Genomic DNA, 18914 nt, shown 5'->3' with positions numbered 1-18914 from the left:
CTCAAGGTTAACTCTCTTGAGAGCTGCATACCATTTCGCTGTCATCGTTTGCTGGGAGGGGGAGAGCGGGACTCACCAAGGCCAGCTTTGGGTGCGGGGCACTAACCTTTGTCTGCTGTCAGTGGGGAGCAGTTCAGCTTCTCCAGAGCTTTGGTGCTAACACCTGGCTTGTTTTCTTGCTTTAAGCCAGTCTGCAGGGGAGTCTGTTTTCTACCGATGTAGCTTTCCGTGTCCAAAGCCAGGTTATGTGACTGCTCCCACGAGGCTGCACGAACCTGTGACCTTTACGTGGCAGTTTGCTATTCCATTGGACCATCCCGGGGCTTTCGCAAACCTGAAGGTCTGCGCTTTAGGTATAAATAGGAACATTTCATTCGACTTAAGTAGAATTGGAGTTGCAGCCACTTAAATAATGAGTAAATTTGGCTTGGAAGATTGAATAAATGCGTAGCTTGCTAGTTTTGCCAACTGGAGCACATATTGACAAACAGTGAGCTCCCTCTTTCTCACTAATTAACTACACTGGTAATTGGAGAATAAGAATAAGATTGTGCTCTTGCAATGATTCGCTTTACTTATTGTGCCTGCTGGGAATGAGCGATTACAGTCAATTGCAAACATAGTCCATTCCAATTCCTTCTCTGTCACAACAGATGCTGTGGGGAAAGTACTCCAGTGAGGTTTCACCGTACTATTCTAGCTTCTCAGTTTCTAGCCTGATAGAGGGGAAAAATGCTCTAGCATTCAGAGGAGACAGAAGAGTATGAAAAAGGAGATCAGCGAGTATCATCTTTATTAAATAACAAAAATACGGAGAACCCTCAGGATCACAGTGGGAGGTGATTGTTTTTCCAGTGAGCAGTTTGCACAGTAATTGCTGATTTGGGGGTTAGCATATGTATTCTATGATACTAGGTGGTATCATACAGTATGGCAGTTCTGAAGCTCCTGTCTTTTCTGTGAGCCACATTGAAGAAGGGGCACTGGATAAGTCATTATGCTTCTTTACACTTAAATAGCTGAATGAGGGTCTGTTGAGTCATCCTCCCAACTGCACACGTCAGAAGGTCCTTCAAGTAACAAAAGTGAAATTCAGAGGGGGGCTTTCTCCAAGTAGAGCAGGGTTTGGGGCAACAAAACATATTCAGCAGTATTCAACAAAAGAAGTGGCCATCATCGGGAGACTTGAATGATCACACAGACAATAAGTGAAAAACAGGCTGTGCACAGAACAGGCCAACAATTTGCTTGCAGATCAGGGGAGTCATCGTTTATCTCTGAAAGTACAAGTGTTTTAGCAAATTTTGCATTACTGAGAAGAAAAAGGGAAGAGATGAATGCAAACAGCAGAGGCGTTGATAGTCTTCTGGTCCATTAGTCAGGCAAGTTGAGAAAAAAACAAATATGGGTGTTTCTCATAGTTGTGGGACTGTGCATGGTGGCATACTAGCAGTTACACAGGAAAACTGACATTGCATTATCCAGGCTGCTTCAGCTTGCTGTGTGCTTGTACATTGTGCTGTGTAGGTTGACAGGTACTTATGTGGAAGCTTCACGTGGTTTCTGCTGTACTGAAGTCTAGTTAAATTGGGTACTCCCTCTTACAGATTGAAATACTTTCAAAAGTAAGGCGAAGAAATAGACTTCTTCAGCTTGCAGCGAGTAAAATAAGACACTACGTTCTGGAGTTTTATTTTCAAACTTTGCTTATACAGACGAAGAATCATTGCATTTCTTAAGTGCTTCATGTACTTCTTTTGTGAATTATTCACAAACCCTGCAGAATACGTCTTTGCCAAGTTGCCAGCTGCATAACTTAGACGTTTTTGGTGACGCTTTGCAAAAACAATAGGTGAGATCTGGCAGCCTCTGTCACGTCGTGGGTCCTGTACGCTGATTGCTCTGCAGTCTCTCTTGCTTACTGTACTAACCCATTGTGTCTAACACAACCTGATGCATTTAAATTAGCCCTGTGGTTTTAGTGATGGCACCGTGCCACCCTTAATTTCAAACTTTGACATACTCATTGTGCACTGGAATTTAACCACGGATAGTAATTAATTAATAGTGTTGTCCTGATTCCTGAATAAATGAAGCTATGTAGCTCACCCTTGCAGGGCAGGCTTGTTGTCAGCTGAGCCATTAGTACCTCTAGTCTGCCAATAAAAATAAAAACCTATTGGGATTTTTTGGCATAATAATACTGTGCTTTTCTTTGGATGCAGACACCAAGAACCACCTTGACAGGGCGTATTTAGAGTGGGTACTTAACATTGCTGCCTAGCCAAATTCCTATTTTTGCATCCGTTAGTCTTAACTAAAGAAACATAAGTGTCTCTGTTGAATTATCATGTTAAGGAACTTGGGTTATGTTAATTCTACGGCTTCATTAATTACCCCATATCAATAAGAAAAGGCGGCTTTTAGCCTCCTAGGGTAAGAGAGGAAAAGAAATAGTAGTATCAAAGGAAAGCTTCAAAGACAGGCAGAGCTGTCTCTCGGGTAATTTCTGATCCCTGCATTCTTTCCACTTCAAAGCTGGATGTGTGTGTGTTTCGGTGAAGGGGGGGTTGAATCCGATTTCTCTAATAAGTGTTGGCACTGGACCTGTTTGATATTAGATGCAGGGAACATTCTGATTTGTTATCGCCTTTGAAATCGTTCAGACGACCTTCAGAAAATGGCCTCTTGTTACTTATGCTGGGGGTGGGTGGGGAGAGTGGGGCATTGGGAAAAAAAGTCCCAGTTTAATTCACATGCAGAGGATGCCCTGAAATTGTGCTTTCAGCAGTTTTTTAGTTACAAATGTGTGTCTTGATTGAAAGTGAAAAGTTGAAGAATAATAGACCTATAACGATGCATTCTTTAATCCGCCTCTGCCTTAATCCTCTGTTTCAGGGGGAAAGGTGGGCAGTCATTTAGGATGTATGCATGTGGTTTGGGGGTTTTGGTAGCTTTTGCTCTTTTTTTTTTTTACTTGGATAACATCATGTCTGTAAGACAGACATTCATTACTTTTTCAGCTCTTCAGTCTTCATGCCAACTAATGAACATTCAGAACCTGTTGGATTCATCTTAATGCAGCATCTGAAGTGGATTTTTATTTTTTTTTCAAATCTTGAGTCTAACTAGAGAAGATCACATACTTGGTTTGATCACTAGAGATTAGCAAAACCATATATGCATTCCAACTCTGCAGTCAAAGAAAGCCTTAAATTACATGAAAATAGCTTTTTTAAAATATGCATTATTTTTTTTATTTTCAAATGTAGACTTTTCTAATATGGAAATGCAATGATTGCCTCCCAACAGGCACAGGTCTGTTATTACAGTGTAAATCAAGCTCAGGTCCAAGTCCGGGCTGAACCACTGCTTGTGGACTCTAGCATATGAGTGTTGTTGGTGTTCACACAGGTTCTTGATCCCACCCTAAGAGCCAGTAAATGTAAAAAGGTTTGTAGGTACATGCCTCAGGGTACTTCTGTCTTCATCTAACCTGGAAAAGACATTGAGACATCAGCTGCCTTTTGTCTCACGGCAAGGTCAGCAGTACTAAGCCATGAAACATCTATCCTGAAGTGATTTTTAAAGTCTTTAACATCCCTTCCTGTCCAGACTGAGAATTGGGGATTCAAAGAGTCACTTCTGTACCAGTATTTAGAAGTGGGCCACTTAACAGTGTTACTCTTAAAAGAATGGGAACTTTTAGCATTCTGAACATTTTTAGCAACATGAGTTAATTACTTGGGTTCAGTGTCTGTCCCCCTCTCCTCCTTTACCCCCCCTCTGGTGTGCTTTACTCACTTCACATGACTTCCTTCATTTCAGACTCTTTTTGTGCCTTTTAAAAGACTTGTAATTTCAGCTAGGACTTACGGGCACATAAGACAGAATTAAAATGATCAGTTGTACCTTATAGTAAAGGAGATAAACCCCCATTGTGGGAAAACATGTGTCCAACCATGTTACCAAGCACTAGAGGAGCTACCCCTGCTTCATAAATTAACTGAAAAAATTATTTTCTTCTGTCTAGACTAAGATTCCTGAGGTTAATGCTGCATCAGGCACCTTTCCTGTGACAAGTTTTGTGCATATGGAATTGTTGAGTACAGTGGGATCTGTAGAAAAAAAGTGATTTGCAAGTCTGGGATTGATGGAAGTTTCTCTTGGTTTTCCCTGCTGCTTTTCCTTGACAGAGTACAAGATATTCCACAGGGCTGGGCTGAAAAAGCATTAGCATGTCAGTTGAAATTGTTTAACATGTGAACCATTTGGTTGTTTAACAAGGACAGCCTTACCTTCTGGGTTCCAGGGCTAATAAAACTGGTTTCAATTTTGTTCTTTGAGTTTGTATATAGCTGAGCACATGTTTACATCATGGATGTGTGCAGTTATTTACAACCTTCAGTCTCTTTTAGTGTGATTTTTGTCTACAAATGTAAATGCAGTTTCCTAAGGGATGTTTTATTTAGCCCCAGTAGACCAGTGTTTTGGCTTAATTCAGCTAAACGTTCCTTGTGTCGTTTGTAACTGAATCACTTATTCAGACACAAGACAAGCATAAACTTAGTAAAAATGCCCTCATTTTAGAAACAGACTGAAGCTGATGAATATTTGCATACAAATGAAGATTTTGCTGTTTTTAAAGAGAACACATTAATTCAACAGGTCTTGTGTGTGTGTGTATATTTTTTTTTTTTTCTTTGAAACTGTGATGAACTATGTTCATTCTCCATTGCAATACAAAGGAAATCTTATATCATTAATTCCCTTTCTTGGATTGCAACAGGTAAAGGCAGTGGTTCAAAATAGTGAACTGAGAAATATGTCTCCACAGATCCATTTGCCTGTTCTTTTAATTTGAACAGCTGCTTAGCTTCTTTTTCTCTGTAAAGCTGCTTGTTTATGTGTGGTAATATATAACTCTTTTTTTTTTTTTTTTTTCCCCTCCCCTACTGTAGCTTGATATATGGTCTAAATCCAACTATCAAGTTTTTCAGAAGGTAAGTCCCATCATTTCTCTCTACCTAATGCGTATAGGAGATATGCAGAGTTTATTTTAAATATCTAGGCCCTTATGTAAAATAATTCAGAATGTATTTCTTTGTTATTTGCAAGTTGTGATGACAAACAATAATCTGTAACAATGGAAAACTGTGAGTAGAAAAGGAGATCACTTCTGCTGTTACTTAATTTGGATTTATTTCCCATCATAGTTCCAGTTCATGGTTTGGAGTAGGAAATTGGAGATTATACTACTCTAGCCTTAAAATTTCATGAGGAACCTTCAAGCACACTTTTTTTAGTTAATATCGTTTGGGGGAGAAAGGACTGTTTCAGGTTCATTTGGATTTTGTTTTGTTGTTTTCATTGTTTTTAGTTGCGCCCCTCTCCTGAGGGATTGAGTTTAATAAATCAGTAGAACTCACTTTCCAAAATGAGTTTGGAAATTTATTCCATGATGTTATTTTGCCTGCTTCTCTTCCCATGTTGGTGTAAGCAAAAGGAATAACTTAACTGAAATTAATGCAATTCCAGAAAGTAAGAAAAGACCGATGAGAGAATGGGAGCAGTAAGTATAAAACTACTAAGAAGGTTAAAGTGTATTTCAAAAGGATCTATACCTCGCTATTTTCCAGGCAGGGAAGAGGAGATTTCTCTTTGAAAGCCTCTTGTCAAAATGCTGTAAGTTCAGATTGATCTGGGTTTAAATTCCGGTTTCCTTACCTTCAAGCCACAGTTCAAGGAGCTTGAGTCTCCAGCTAGCGTGCTAGCTTCCTTTCATCTACTTCTGTAGTTTGTGTAACAAATAGGGGTCAGGGACTCAAAAGGGCATAAAACCAGGGGTCAAAAGTATGGCATATTGGCTGTATTTGTGCATCTTCCTTCCAAGATTTAAGATGCAGTCAGAAGGGAAGATGTTTGACCTGTGATATTAACCTGCTAGAGATCAAAGAACTGCTTTTGGGGAGATTGGTTGCTCTCCCTCTCTGCCTAGCATTAAAGCAAAATTTTGCTGCAGTTGATTCTTTACCCCAGGGATTAGTGGATTAAATATTCTTCCTTTTTTTCTCACTCCCCAAAAATATTTAGTGTCAAGTAGGGTAATATAGCAGGAAGTAAACCAGCGTAAATCTTAGTAACTTGTTTATGAGTATGTTTTTAAGTAACTTTTGCAGTGGAATACATTTAAGGTTCTGTAATTAAGTGCACTATCTCAATTTCCCCACATGTGTGTTAGGTTCTAAGCTCATTTGGGCATAAGGTTGCCTTCCTGGATGTTTTGGTTTAGAATAACTTGGAAGGGTTAGATCATATTGCCATCATTTGTGCTAAATTATAACAAATTTGATGATTTGATTATATAATATTAATTGCCTATATGCAAGGTAACAGAGTAGAGTACATGTACAGGTTTGCTTAGGAGTCAAAGTTAAGGACTTGGGGAGCATAAATACGTAGAGTAAATTTCTCTTGAGGTCCAGGTGTTGGCCTTCAGACCAAAAGTGAAAGGAAGGGAATGTGAGGAAACATGAAATGCCCCTCTTACTGCTGCTTATGTGTCTGCATTATAAATAAATAAGAATCTTTATTCTCTTCCTAATTCTCTAAAATAATATGATATGACCTGAATATTAAGTTCCTGTTATCCAGTTCTCTCTTGGTAAATAATAATACATTTGGTATTACTTAAAAAAAAAGAAAAATGAAGCAAACAAAAAAAATGACAAAAAACCCCAACAACCAGAAAGAAAAGACTACAGGAGAAAGGGTTGCTGTAACCAGTTGAACAGCTGCCTGCATTTTTTTAATAATGTTTTTATATGTTTTGTTCCCAGCTCTGTCACTGTGTTACCTTGGGCAACTTAACCTCTCTTTGGATCGGTTTTCTGTATCCCTTAGGCTGGGGTAATACTTGCTGACTTCACAAGAGCTATTGCTGAATTGGTTGCATAGTGCTCTCAGATTCTTGCATGAAAAATGTGATAAAAATGCAAGGTGATGGTACTTTCTAATCAATAGATTCTGTACTATTGAGCTGATAGTTAAAGAAGTTAAGGCTAGGACCTAAGTCAGATTTTCAAACAGATGATAGAAAATACTGTGGTTCAGCATAGTAAGTTTTGTCTCTGTAGTGCTCTGTTTGATTTTCTCTTTATTCTTTGAAGCTGCAATTGTATCCGTTTATAACACTCAGGATGTCATGGTTTGACCCCAGCCAGCAACTAAGCACCACACAGCCACTCACTCACTCCCCCCCCCCCCCCAGTGGGATGGGGGAGAAAATCGGGAAAAGTAAAACTCATGGGTTGAGATAAGAACAGTTTAATAGAACAGAAAGGAAGGACCTAATAATGGTAATACTAATAAAATGACAACAGTAATAATAAAAGGATTTGAATGTACAAATGATGTGCAGTACAATTGCACACCACCCACCGATCGACACCCAGTTAGTCCCCAGGCTGCGATTCCTCCCAGGCCGACTCCCCCCAGTTTATATACTGGACATGACGTCCCATGGTATGGAATAACCCGTTGGCCACTTTGGGTCAGCTGCCCTGGCTGTGTCCTGTGCCAACTTCTTGTGCCCCTCCAGCTTTCTCCTGGCTGGGCTTGAGAAGCTGAAAAATCCTTGACTTTAGTCTAAACATTACTTAGCAACAGCTGAAAACATCAGTGTTATCAACATTCTTCGCATACCGAACTCAAAACAGAGCACTGTACCAGCTACTAGGAAGAAAATTAACTCTATCCCAGCTGAAACCAGGACACAGGACTAGTGATTTAGCAGTAGCAAAATGAAGGAAATAGATAAAATGGTGTTAGAGAAACTATTATACTCTCTTACTAGTGTAGGATCTGTACCGCAGGATCTTTAGAACAAATGTTTTCATGCCATTAAAAAATCATCAGTAAATGTGTCAGAGCACATCTGAATGTTCTTGAAATGTGTTTCTCATGGCGATGTGGAAGTGCTGTGCTGAGAAGGGAAAATACGGATGAGTAACCGCTCCCACCGAGGAGGCTGGGTAGCCCTTTCAGCTCTGCTGCCTTTAATGCTGTAAAATCAATCATCCCTATGAAGGGCAGGGCCGTTTCTCTTTAAAAGCTGGACCAAGTTCTCAAACTCTGTCTTCAATGATATTATAACAACATCTGGAGCTCACAAGATACCTGTCTGGGGTAGCTGCAGGCCTGTCAAATTCTCACAGGGTTGCAGCATGACTTTCTAGGTTAAGGACCAGAGACCTCTGATCTTCAATTCAACCCTGTCAAACGAAGCTAAATTTGTCCTGACTTTTTGTTTGCAAACGTTGGCTGTGTCAGCAAGCCTTTTCTCTCTCCTTATTAGGCAGGATACCCGAGTGTGTATAATTTGATGGGGGACGGCTCCCGGAGGGCCCATTACTGTTAAAGTGTACAGTCATTTTCTAAGTTCCCTGGAGACTCCTTGAATCTGGTCCTGGGGTGAATAAGCTTTATAGGCATTGAATCCACCAGCAGGGTTAGATTCAGAGAATGGACCTGGGAAATAAGAGAGGGAAGGCTGAAAGGGCAAAAGCACGAGGAGTAGAGAAAAGGTTTTTCAGACTTCCATGTTGGTCTGACATTTAAACTCCACAGGAGCGGCAACTGTTTTGATCGTAAACCTCCTTATTTTAACACCTTGCATCTCTTGATCCACTAGTGCAAGAGGAGGAACAAAACAGGAAATAAGGAAATATTTTGGGTCTTAAATCTTGATGGGAAGAAGAGTGTACCTGAGGGCTGCATAATATGCCAGGTCATTGTGTAGAGGATTAAAAAAATATGTATTGTAGAGAATGGTGCAATATTCATAGCTTTGTATTCAAAAAAGAGGCAAAAATATAGAATAGTGGATCTGGTGTGAGTGGATCAAAATGGGAGGTGGTGTCAAACATTAACTGTTTCATTTATCAAGCTGCTTAGTTAAGAGCAGCATAGCTGGTTTTGCTGTGTAATATGATCAGTCTGGCTCTTCAAGTCACATGCATAGGATTTAAACCCGTGTATGTCATTCTGATCTTGGAGTCCTGTTCTTATTTTCACCTAAATGGTCTGTCAATTTTAACATGCCACAAACTGTTCTTGTTTTGGCTTGATATGCTTCTTCCCAAAGCACGCTTTAACCTAAACTTTGAGAAGCTGTTTGTGCCTATCCAGCTGTTTGTGAGCTGTGTAATCCCAAAGTGATAGAACTCGGGAGCACAATTTTCACCACTACAAGGGCACATAAGTATTGTAATGTATGAAGATGTATTCTTGTCAATAATCTCAGAATAAAATCACATGCGGGATGAATGCATGCATGAGACAAATACTGGGCTATTGATGATGTCTGTTCAAGGAGAGGAGATGGACTGTTCCAGGGTCACCTGCATGATTGCTCCTGTGCATGATCAGTACTTGATGCTGTTCAAAGAGCTCCTTAGGTGAAATAAAATCTCTATGACCCAGTCCAAATAAGCAGAACAAACAAAATAAAAGCCTAAACACTCTGTGAGCTCTGAAAACAAGTGATAAATCCTACGCTTCAGAAAAGTCTGGTAGTGCTTTACTGAATTGGGAGCGGGGAAGGGTGTGTAAAGGATTTCTGTGGAGTTCATCAGTGCCTGTCCGTAGAGGTACCATCCATCATCCTTCCGAGCGCCTCTCGGGCACCAGGTTCTGTGCACCAGATTTCCTCCAGAGAGACTCAAACGTGGTCCTGGAGAGAAGATTGAGTAATGGCAATCCTTGGAAATGAACAGAGGCACTCATGCAGTTTTTCCACACTATAAAAGGTCTAAACACTAATAAAATAACTTTCCTTTTTTTTTTTTTTTCCTTTTAGTGCTGTGATCATCCTCCAGAACTCATTGCTAGAGGCTACTGTTAAGGCCATGAACTTAGCAGGGTTTAAAAAAAGAATTAAAAACCTTACAGGGGATTTAGAGAATCCCTTTATATTAGATGGAGTTGTCAGTGCCATACTTGAGGGAATAAACCAATAAGTAAGTGGCAAGGAAAGTTATGACTCTTAAAGGAAGTTTTACACCTACTTTTGAAAAGTGTATTTATTGGCGGTGAGATAAAATACTAGAAGAGAGAGACAGTTTGTGTAATTTAGTCATGTGATGTTTGTATTTTTATGTTTTCGTTTTTATGCCAGGTGTAGCTTCATACATCTATGGAACATACCTAGTCTATGGTGGAGCAAAACTATACCGTAGGCCTTTGCTTTTGTGCTTCTTATTCCAGTTAGAGGAAGCACTTGTTTAACTTTCTCAAACTGTGAATTGTAGAATGCTTTTTTTTTTTTAATGACTTCAGCTTGGGGATGCTATGTGACTAAAAATTGTCATCAAGGCCCAATAATGCCTTTTTTTGGATATGTCACTTTGGAAAGCACATTTCAGCAGAGCAGTACTATGAAGTGGGTACAGAAATGCTCTAGAAATGACTGGTGTTGGCTCGGTTGAGACAAACAACAGGGATTTTGTTTTCTGCTCATCGCTGGGTCTTGGTCTCATGAGCTATTTATAACTTTACCCAGCAGACAAGCTGAGCCGTCAGCTGCGAGAGGGAAGTCGGGAGTCCAGGTCTCCCCACTCTGCTGCAGAGCAGAGCAACTGCGTGGGCTCAGCAGGTCGTTTCTCACATCAGGCTGGTACCCAGACAGCCCTGCTCGCTCGCTGGGGCCTGGTTGTTCACCAAAAGCGACAAGTACGTAGGATTTAATTTGCACAGAGTCGTGATGAAGATTAGGTTTGATCCAGTATCAAGTCTGTTTTGCATTCCTGGTGTATGCAGTGCCCTAGACAAGGGAGCAGAGATGCATTTTAGTAGTACGTGGTTATGGTCAACTTGAATTTGGAAGTGAAAAGGAGAAAAAAAAAAAACTCAGGTGATATAATTAACTATTAACAAGAAGGGAAGTTTTCTTGTTCAAAGCGAGTCACTGCCAGAATTTTTTTTTTCCCCATGTTACTGAAGTCTCTTTTGCTCTGTCTCAATGTGCTTAGTTAAACAATAGCTATTTTATTTAGCAAAATTGTGCTTCAGGAGATTGTCTTGTCTTGCCTTTTTTTTTGAACAAAAATTCCAAGTGCTTTTCAATATATGAATTGTGAAATATTGAGCTTTTCTGCAAGATCTCTTGAAAAATCTATCTCAAGGTCCAGAGCAACAGCTATCCCAATCAATGTGTGCTCTTCTGAATATGTTGCTGTATAGAAAGAGGTAGAGAAATTAGAAAGTGACTGATAACTTTGATAGCAGTAGGTAAGGTAGAGCAATAAAAGTGAAGTTAATAAAATAAAACCCTGAAATGTACAAAATGTCATCCTACACCCAGAATAAATTAGTTTGTGATTCCAACTTGGCTGGAAGAAAAAGTGTGTCCCTTAAGTGAGCTGGCGCATATGCAGTTTGTTTTGCTTTGCTTTGGTGTGAAATCGTATTGCCATTAGTAAAGCTGCGTATTGATCTCCCCTCTGCCTTTTTTTTCTTTTTTTTTTTTTTTCCTCTTTTTTAATCTTGGCTGGTTTGTGTTTTCTCTCATCATCTCTGTTAACCTGGGGGGGTGTAATTCTTCCTTCATTCCCATGCACTGGCCAGTTTATCATTTGCCCAGGTCTTTTCTCTTGTTTGACATCATGTTCTTTGCTCGGTTGGGGGGGGGTCATTCCCCTACTCCTCTTCCTCAGATTTGACACCCACTTTGATCTTCTTGGAATCACTTTATCTGCACTTGCTTATGGTAGAAATCGCCTCCTTTTTGTTCAGAAAACATTATTAGTGTTCTAGCAATGCTGGGATGGCTTTTATCTCCCTGTGGAATCTCATTAGCTTTACATTACAATAGCAACAGCATATGTGCAACTTTGCTAAAGTGGCCAGTCAATTTAAATTTGTTAATAGCAGTATTTTTTTAAGCCACTTTCTTCAGTGCCAAGAGAAAAAAACTTTGTTGTTCAGGGGAAAAAAAAAAAAAGGCAAAACAAAACAGTTTGTTAGAAGTAGAGATACAGCAGAAGGAGAGCGGCTGCTCATAAATATCTTCAGAACTTTCTATTCTTTGACATGTCTGGTACTATCTTATAAAAGCACCATCTTAAAAGAAAAAAATTCACATAGCTAGTAGGGCTTGGGTTACAGTCATTTCTGAACGCTACATGAGATGTTTAAAAGAAATGACTGATTTGAGTTGTGCTGTGTTATTAATGCACTGTTAATCACATTATTTCTAATTTTTTTTTATATGGTAACATATAAATGGCTTAAGCAGGCTGAGGTCCATTTTGTGATATTTTTGCAAACTCACCAGAATGTGCCTGTTCCCAAAAGTTTTCCTTGCCAAATGTCAGAATCGCATGTCCTTATTCACGTTGAATGGAGCTGCTTTTGGAGTTAGTTGTGCATGAATGATGGGGAGCAGAATCTGTTTCTAAAACTGTAGTGTAACTTAAAACTGGATTCAGTGTAGGACAGACTAATTTGATGTAGTGTTCTGCGGAGGAAGTTTGTATGGTGTGAATTAGAGCCTGTCTATACATGGATTTATTCAGGAATATATCTTTTACAGATTCACCTCCCTGAATAGCTTCAAGCATGAGCCTCTCTTCCACCAGTGAAAGTTTGAGTGCTTCAGCACAATTCACACTGCTGAATTAGACTAACTACAAATCAGGAACAAGTGGAGTTAGCTGGAAATAGTAATTGTAATTTCAGTTCACACTTCATCTTACTCAAAGTTTGCTATAGTATATAGACAAACCCTGAGAAGAGTGCTATTTCGCCATGTTAAAACTAGAAAATACAATTTAATCACTAACTAGACAACCATGTAGTTTGTTGGATGTTTTGATATTACTGATGAGGACCATTGATAGATTTACAAGTTACAAGATGTGAAAGACCTGTCGTGGTTGTGTTGTCTTGAGTTCTTTAATAGTCCAGCCCAAAGAATTTTGCCAAGAATTTCTGCATTCAGCCTAGAACTTCTGAGAAGAAGTAAGCTGTTGACTGTGCTAGTAACTTAGGGAGTTGACAGGCTGCATACTGTTAGTGAATTGTATCACAGCTGTCAGAAACTGCCCCCTTCCAGAATCATTAAAAAACAAACAAAAAAAACCAAACCAAACCAAAAACACCAGCAAAAAAACCCTATCAAAGCATTGGTTGGTCTTCCTGATTTTATTTTTTTTAATTCTTGTTATTATAAATACACATTTATATGTATTCTGTCTAGCTGTAATTCCCAGATGTAAGATATTGTTATGGCTCTGGGAAATTAGAAAGTTTTCCATCAGAAATCTTTTACTAATGCAAGTATTTATACACCATAATCATATTAATTGATTCCTGTTTTCAGAGGAAATGAAACTGAGAGCTCGATTCCTGTTTGTTCAACGTAAGCAACCTGAAATAGGACTACAAGAATTAAATATTTTAAGTTTTCCCATTAAAAAATGGAGCGAGTGTACTCATTTTTCTAGTAAAGACACAGTTTCAATTCAGGGTATTTTATCGGGGCGGGGGGGGGAGGTGTTTTGGTTTTTGTTTTGATTTGGTTTCACTAGAACAGACCAAACCCAAAACTTCAGGGTTGTTTTTTTTCTTTTTTGAAGTCTTAACCTCTGTTCTTATAAGTTAGTCTTCCATAACTATTTAATTTAGCTACATTATTGACAATGTTTTTTCTTTTGTTGAGTCAATCATCATAGATTAAGGGAATATATTCTCTTAAAAAAAAAAAAAGACCAAAGAAAAAATGGGAACATTTAAAGAGACAATGAAAGTACTTTCCTCTGACATGATTTGTTTAGTGACTTTGCTTGTTTATGATTTCACAGAATACATGGGATTTTAATCACAGAAGCACAGATTCTGCTGTTATGCTGTAGACATTTGAAAGTTAGGCAAATTATTTGCAATTGATGTTTTTATTTTATATGGTACAGAAGATGGGGTTTTTTTCCTTTTTACAGCTGGGTTGGTAGTCCAAAGTAGGAAGCGAAACATGTTAGTTTAGTATTGTTCCATGCAGCATAGAGCTGGACACCTTTCTCATCACTTGGCTCACATTAGCTACCAGTCTAGATTCTTTTACCAACACTAATAGCTTTTATCATGTTTATGAACTTCCAAAGGTGCGTTTGATTTTACTGTATGCATACAAAGTTAATTATCATGATTGCTTCAGCTGATTCTTGTACGAAGTTGGCAGAGGGAATGGAAGCTAGCTGTCAAAAACTAGCCCAAATTATTTTGAGAACATCTTCACAGTCATGTAATCCTTGGTTTGCTACTTCCCCATGGAATTTATACTGTTTTCCTGCAGATTAACACTACTTGGCCTGAAATACAGAATGAATAAGCGTATATTCTCCTTTTGGCTGATACAGGTGACGGATCATGCGACCACTGCTCTGTTGCACTACCAGCTGCCTCAAATGCCAGATGTGGTAGTCAGATCTTTCATGGTAAGTGTATTGGAAAATACATTTTTGCAGATAGACTTCAGCATGCTTACAGTGATTGACATTAGGCAGTTCTGATGCAGTTGTAATTTCCTCTCTTTAAAGAAGCTAGGCAGTAGAGAATGACTGTAATTCGTTGTATCTGATACCTGGACTAGGATGAAGAGCTCATTCTCATTACCCTGGGATAATTGGTGTTGGAAGATTGAGCTGTATACGGTTCTTCTGTCAGAGATCTCAGTATTAGCTTGATGATTCCTATTTGCAAAGCTACTCTGGGTCATCTCCAAAGGCACTAGGAAAAACTCTCTGAACCAATATCTTTGCTATGGCCCAGCCCTTCCACACTGTTCATACTGCGCAAGGAGTTGAGTTCCATATGTAGAAAGTCTGCTCCACTGGAAGTTCCCCAGTAAGAGGAAACTCCCAGGTAGTGTGTTCCAGCTGAGGCAGCTTGCTTGTCAGGTTGTCCGGTATGGGAAGTGATGTGCATTATTTGGAGTATGATGAGAGGGGGGAATGTGATCGGAAAGAGTCCATTTTGCTGTATCCACTTTCAGCCCCAACGTCGTTCCTAAGGAATTGCATGTACTTGCCCAGCACAACAGCAGGTGGTTTGGGGAATCAAGGAGATGCTCACTGAAGTATCCTGCTGGTTTCTTACAGAGTAAAATTAATCAAATACTGCTCTACCTTGATATGCAGATTTAAGTTTATCACCTTTAATTCTGCTTGTATTTAGAATTTTGTGAAATAAACTTGAATACAAGCAGCCCTGTTAAACCTTGTTCTGACCGTCTGATTATGATTCAGAATTCCTTCTACCAAGATGAATTTTGGCAGTGGAGACTATTGCTGTTCTGTCTGCTGCAGTCTCCCAAAGGAGGCTTTTGGGAGAGTTTTCTCTGCTCTTCAGACTTTTTTCCTTCACTTAACTTCCATTACGTTACCCCTTCACCTGAAGCAATGTAACTGAGACTTTTAAAAACAAACATCTAATTTTGCCATTCACAATCTTTAGGTGTGTACAGTAGCATTTGGTCTTTTATGTCTTTAATTTCCACTGTGTAATTTCAGATCAGTCAGACTCCCTTACCTGCTGTGCTGGTTTGTTTATTTAATAAAAAGGCCACTAAAGTGAGAGATTTGCAAAGGTCTCTTCTCTTGGAGTGCATCTTAAAATAATAGGTTTTGAAAGGTGAAAGCAACTCTTCACTCATCAAATCCATGTTTCAACATGTTTCTGAAAATGAATGTTTAATAGAGTGGGTAGTTTGTTTAAGCCATGGACCTGCCTTATTGATTTGATAAAACACCACTAAAACTTTTAACAAAGCAAAACCAGATGTACACCATAAACGTCAATATGTTGGTCCTTTCACATGTCAGTTGTGCAATCCGCATGACAGGATGTAGTGAAGTCCTAATTTTCTGTTGGGAATGAAGAATGCCTTTTTTTTTTTTTTTTTTTCTTTTCAACAGATGTCTCAAGTGCACAATTTAACTTCATTTACCTATTTTTGTATTATAGTTCAGAAAATTCGATTTCTCTGTAGTGCAAGCAAAGCCCATCCAAGCTGAAGTAAATAACAGCAATTTACTTGTAGTGTTCTGTTGCCCTTGTCCCCATATTTACTGCTAAACCCAGAGAAGATCTAGTTCTTTTGGAGGAGAGTTATTGACGGCCAAAGGTTTGGTTGCTATAGAGAAGGCTCTGATGAAGATGGAAGGATTTGTTTCAATAAACTCGGCTGACCTCTTCTTCAGAGAACAATTTTCTCTTATCGATGTAATTCAATAGAACTTTAAATGACAAGATTCATGTGCATCCTTCACAGTATAAATCTGCTGGTCTAGGTGTTCTTTAGTTGCGTATCTCCTTGAGTTGGGAATTGAGTTATGTAATACCCATTGCTATGTATGATGATGGGAACAATCCAGTTTAGAGGCAGGAACTTTACCTAGGAACACCTGAACTTACTCTGTGTTGTTCAGCAGTAGCCTTTATGTATATATATTTATCAGTGTAATCAGATTTAAAATGGTACAGTATTTTTATGACCAGGGAGTATTGATCTTAAAATCGCATTAGAGAGGAAGTTAGTTAGCTTGCTGTGAAAGTCCTTATATCTTCAGCTATGAAGAGTTCAGACCATTGCAGTATGATTGCAGCAGGGGTGTGATAGATGATCATAGGAAGAGACAAACCAATATTTGGTTGAAGAAGGTACCCATCAAGAACAATTACATTCCAGTAAAAATATGAGGAGTGTTACAATACTTGCTTTCCGTTATGATTCTCTAGCTGCAAACACCTCCTGCTCAGAGTGCATGAATTTTTATTAACAAATTTGCTTAAGTGACTAAAAAAAGCAAAAGACGATTAATAAAGTGGGAATTCAGCTCTAGAGTGACCTTGTAATCTTCGGCATGTTTCTGTTTATAAAACCACTGTGTACCTCACGGGGCCTCGCCAAAGTACTTTCTCTGTCCTTGCTATCACTGTTTGACAAGAGTGATGACAAAGGGGAACGTCCGTATCCAGTTTTCTTAATTTCTCTCCCTTTTCCTTTTAGACCTGGTTAAGAAGTTACATAAAGCTGTTCCAGGCTCCGTGCCAGCGCTGCGGAAAGTTTCTGCAGGATGGCCTGCCACCCACATGGAGGGATTTCCGAACACTTGAAGCTTTTCATGACACTTGCAGGCAATAGTAGACCAGCCATTGATAACACGAGGAGGGAACAATCTGTTGGGCTTGGAAGAGAGCTGATGGTTTAATAGGTGGTTCCATTTCTGAACCTTTCATCCTGTACTAAGTAGTGAGGTTGCACTAATACATTTGACTCTTCAAAAGCCATCAGTCTGCAAGGCATTTGTGAGACTAATGTGTTTTGAAGAAGATGGTAAGAAGCTGTGCGTGATCGCTTGACACTACTGAGCTGAAATGGTATGTCTGGGGAGATCTGGCAGTAATAACCATTATTCTAAACCTTAATGAAAATATCTGTGTACAGTTTGTTTTGTGACAGAATTTGCAATGTTGAAGACTTTTATAAGCTTGAAATAAATTTTGTATTCCAGAATTGGTACTATTTATTTCATTATTTGATCAACAAAATCCTTGGTTTTGGTGTGGATTTTTCAATGCTGCTCTTTTCTTTAGAAAACTGGAAATGTTCAAACATGCATGCTGGTATGAGGGGGGGATTGTTGTTGTTGTAAGGCTGCTTATCTGAGCGCTGGTGGTTTTTTGTGGAAGAGATTATGGCGTTGATTAAACATGGAATTTCAAAGGCATGTGGCAGCTTGGAAGATGCAGTATACTTTCTAAGGCAGGGGGAAACAGATGTTTCCCTTTACTAAAATTGTAATGAAAAATGTTAGCAAAATCTGCATGTATTAAGTGGTTAGAAAACTTGTGATGAGCAGTGACAGTGCGTATGATTTGTCATGTTTCAGAACTGAAAGCAGTAAAATAATTCAGCCCTAAAGCACAGCTGCTGCAGCACAGACACATACAGCATGTTTCCTAAATAATTTAACATTTACATGCAACATACCAGTGAAGAGTAAGATCCCTCCCAGTAATCATTGCCCTTGGAATGGATGGGAGTATTCAGCTCCTACAAGCCTCAGCCATTTTTCCTTTACCCAAAGACCGGGAAGGTCCCTGGTCGCGTCCCAAGTGAATACTCACTGGCCTGGGGCTGTAGCAGCTTAAGTGTCTTCTCTGGTATTTTCTTGAGGACTGTACATTTCATCTGTCATCTCCTGATAGCCAATTTGATTAATTCTACTGTCATTCCCACTAGCGCACCCTTGTTTCCCTTACAAGCCACAAAGGTTTGGGTAATAAGCTTGCTTTTGGGAGCTGGTAAGGGGAGGCCTGGAGAAGCTTTGTCACTCAGTTAATTTTCAAATAAATTGACATTGAGGTATAGTGCTGCAGACTAATTTTTGAGGTTCCTTCTGCCTGTGTGAAAAGCTTCTGTTGCAGAAAGAAGAGACACCCCTCAAAGGCTTTGGTGGCGGCAAAGTTTGGTTTGGTTTTCAGTGAGTAATGTTCAGTGAAGTTAATTGCATTTAATAAAAAGAAGGGGATGGGGGGGACACAAAACCAGGGCAGGAAGGGGAGGGACCCTTCTTTCTGCAGTTGATTGAAATAAGGTGTTCAAAGATTTTAAAACAATTGTTTAATTTAATTTGAACCTACAGCATTTATGAAACAGCCCATTTCATAGCTGTGGAGACTGAAAAATGAAGAAACTTGAGTATCACCTCGTACTTGCGTGGTACTAAATTAACTGTGTTTGCTGGTAACATAAAAGACCAAGCTCCCAAAGATAACAGCTCCTTCCTGTAAGGACAGCATGTGATGTGGGAATTTCAGCTTTCTAGGTATAGAAATCCGTGCAAGACTGGCTT

General features: G+C 39.3%; 1 protein-coding gene across 1 annotated transcript in view; it reads left to right on the top strand.

The window, feature by feature from the left end:
* The window catches only part of MED27 (mediator complex subunit 27), a 96007-nt gene extending 78435 nt beyond the window's left edge, over nt 1–17572 (top strand). Inside the window, exons 6-8 of the mRNA XM_075054591.1 lie at nt 4962–5003; nt 14415–14492; nt 17066–17572. Of these exons, the coding sequence (XP_074910692.1) occupies nt 4962–5003; nt 14415–14492; nt 17066–17200 (255 nt within the window). The 3' untranslated portion in view covers nt 17201–17572. The remainder of the gene's footprint in view (nt 1–4961; nt 5004–14414; nt 14493–17065) is intronic.
* Nucleotides 17573–18914: the final 1342 nt, after the last annotated feature.

This window comes from Buteo buteo, chromosome 23, assembly GCF_964188355.1.
Source record: "Buteo buteo chromosome 23, bButBut1.hap1.1, whole genome shotgun sequence".
NCBI lineage: Eukaryota > Metazoa > Chordata > Aves > Accipitriformes > Accipitridae > Buteo > Buteo buteo.
This window is presented reverse-complemented; position numbering and strand designations above follow the sequence as displayed.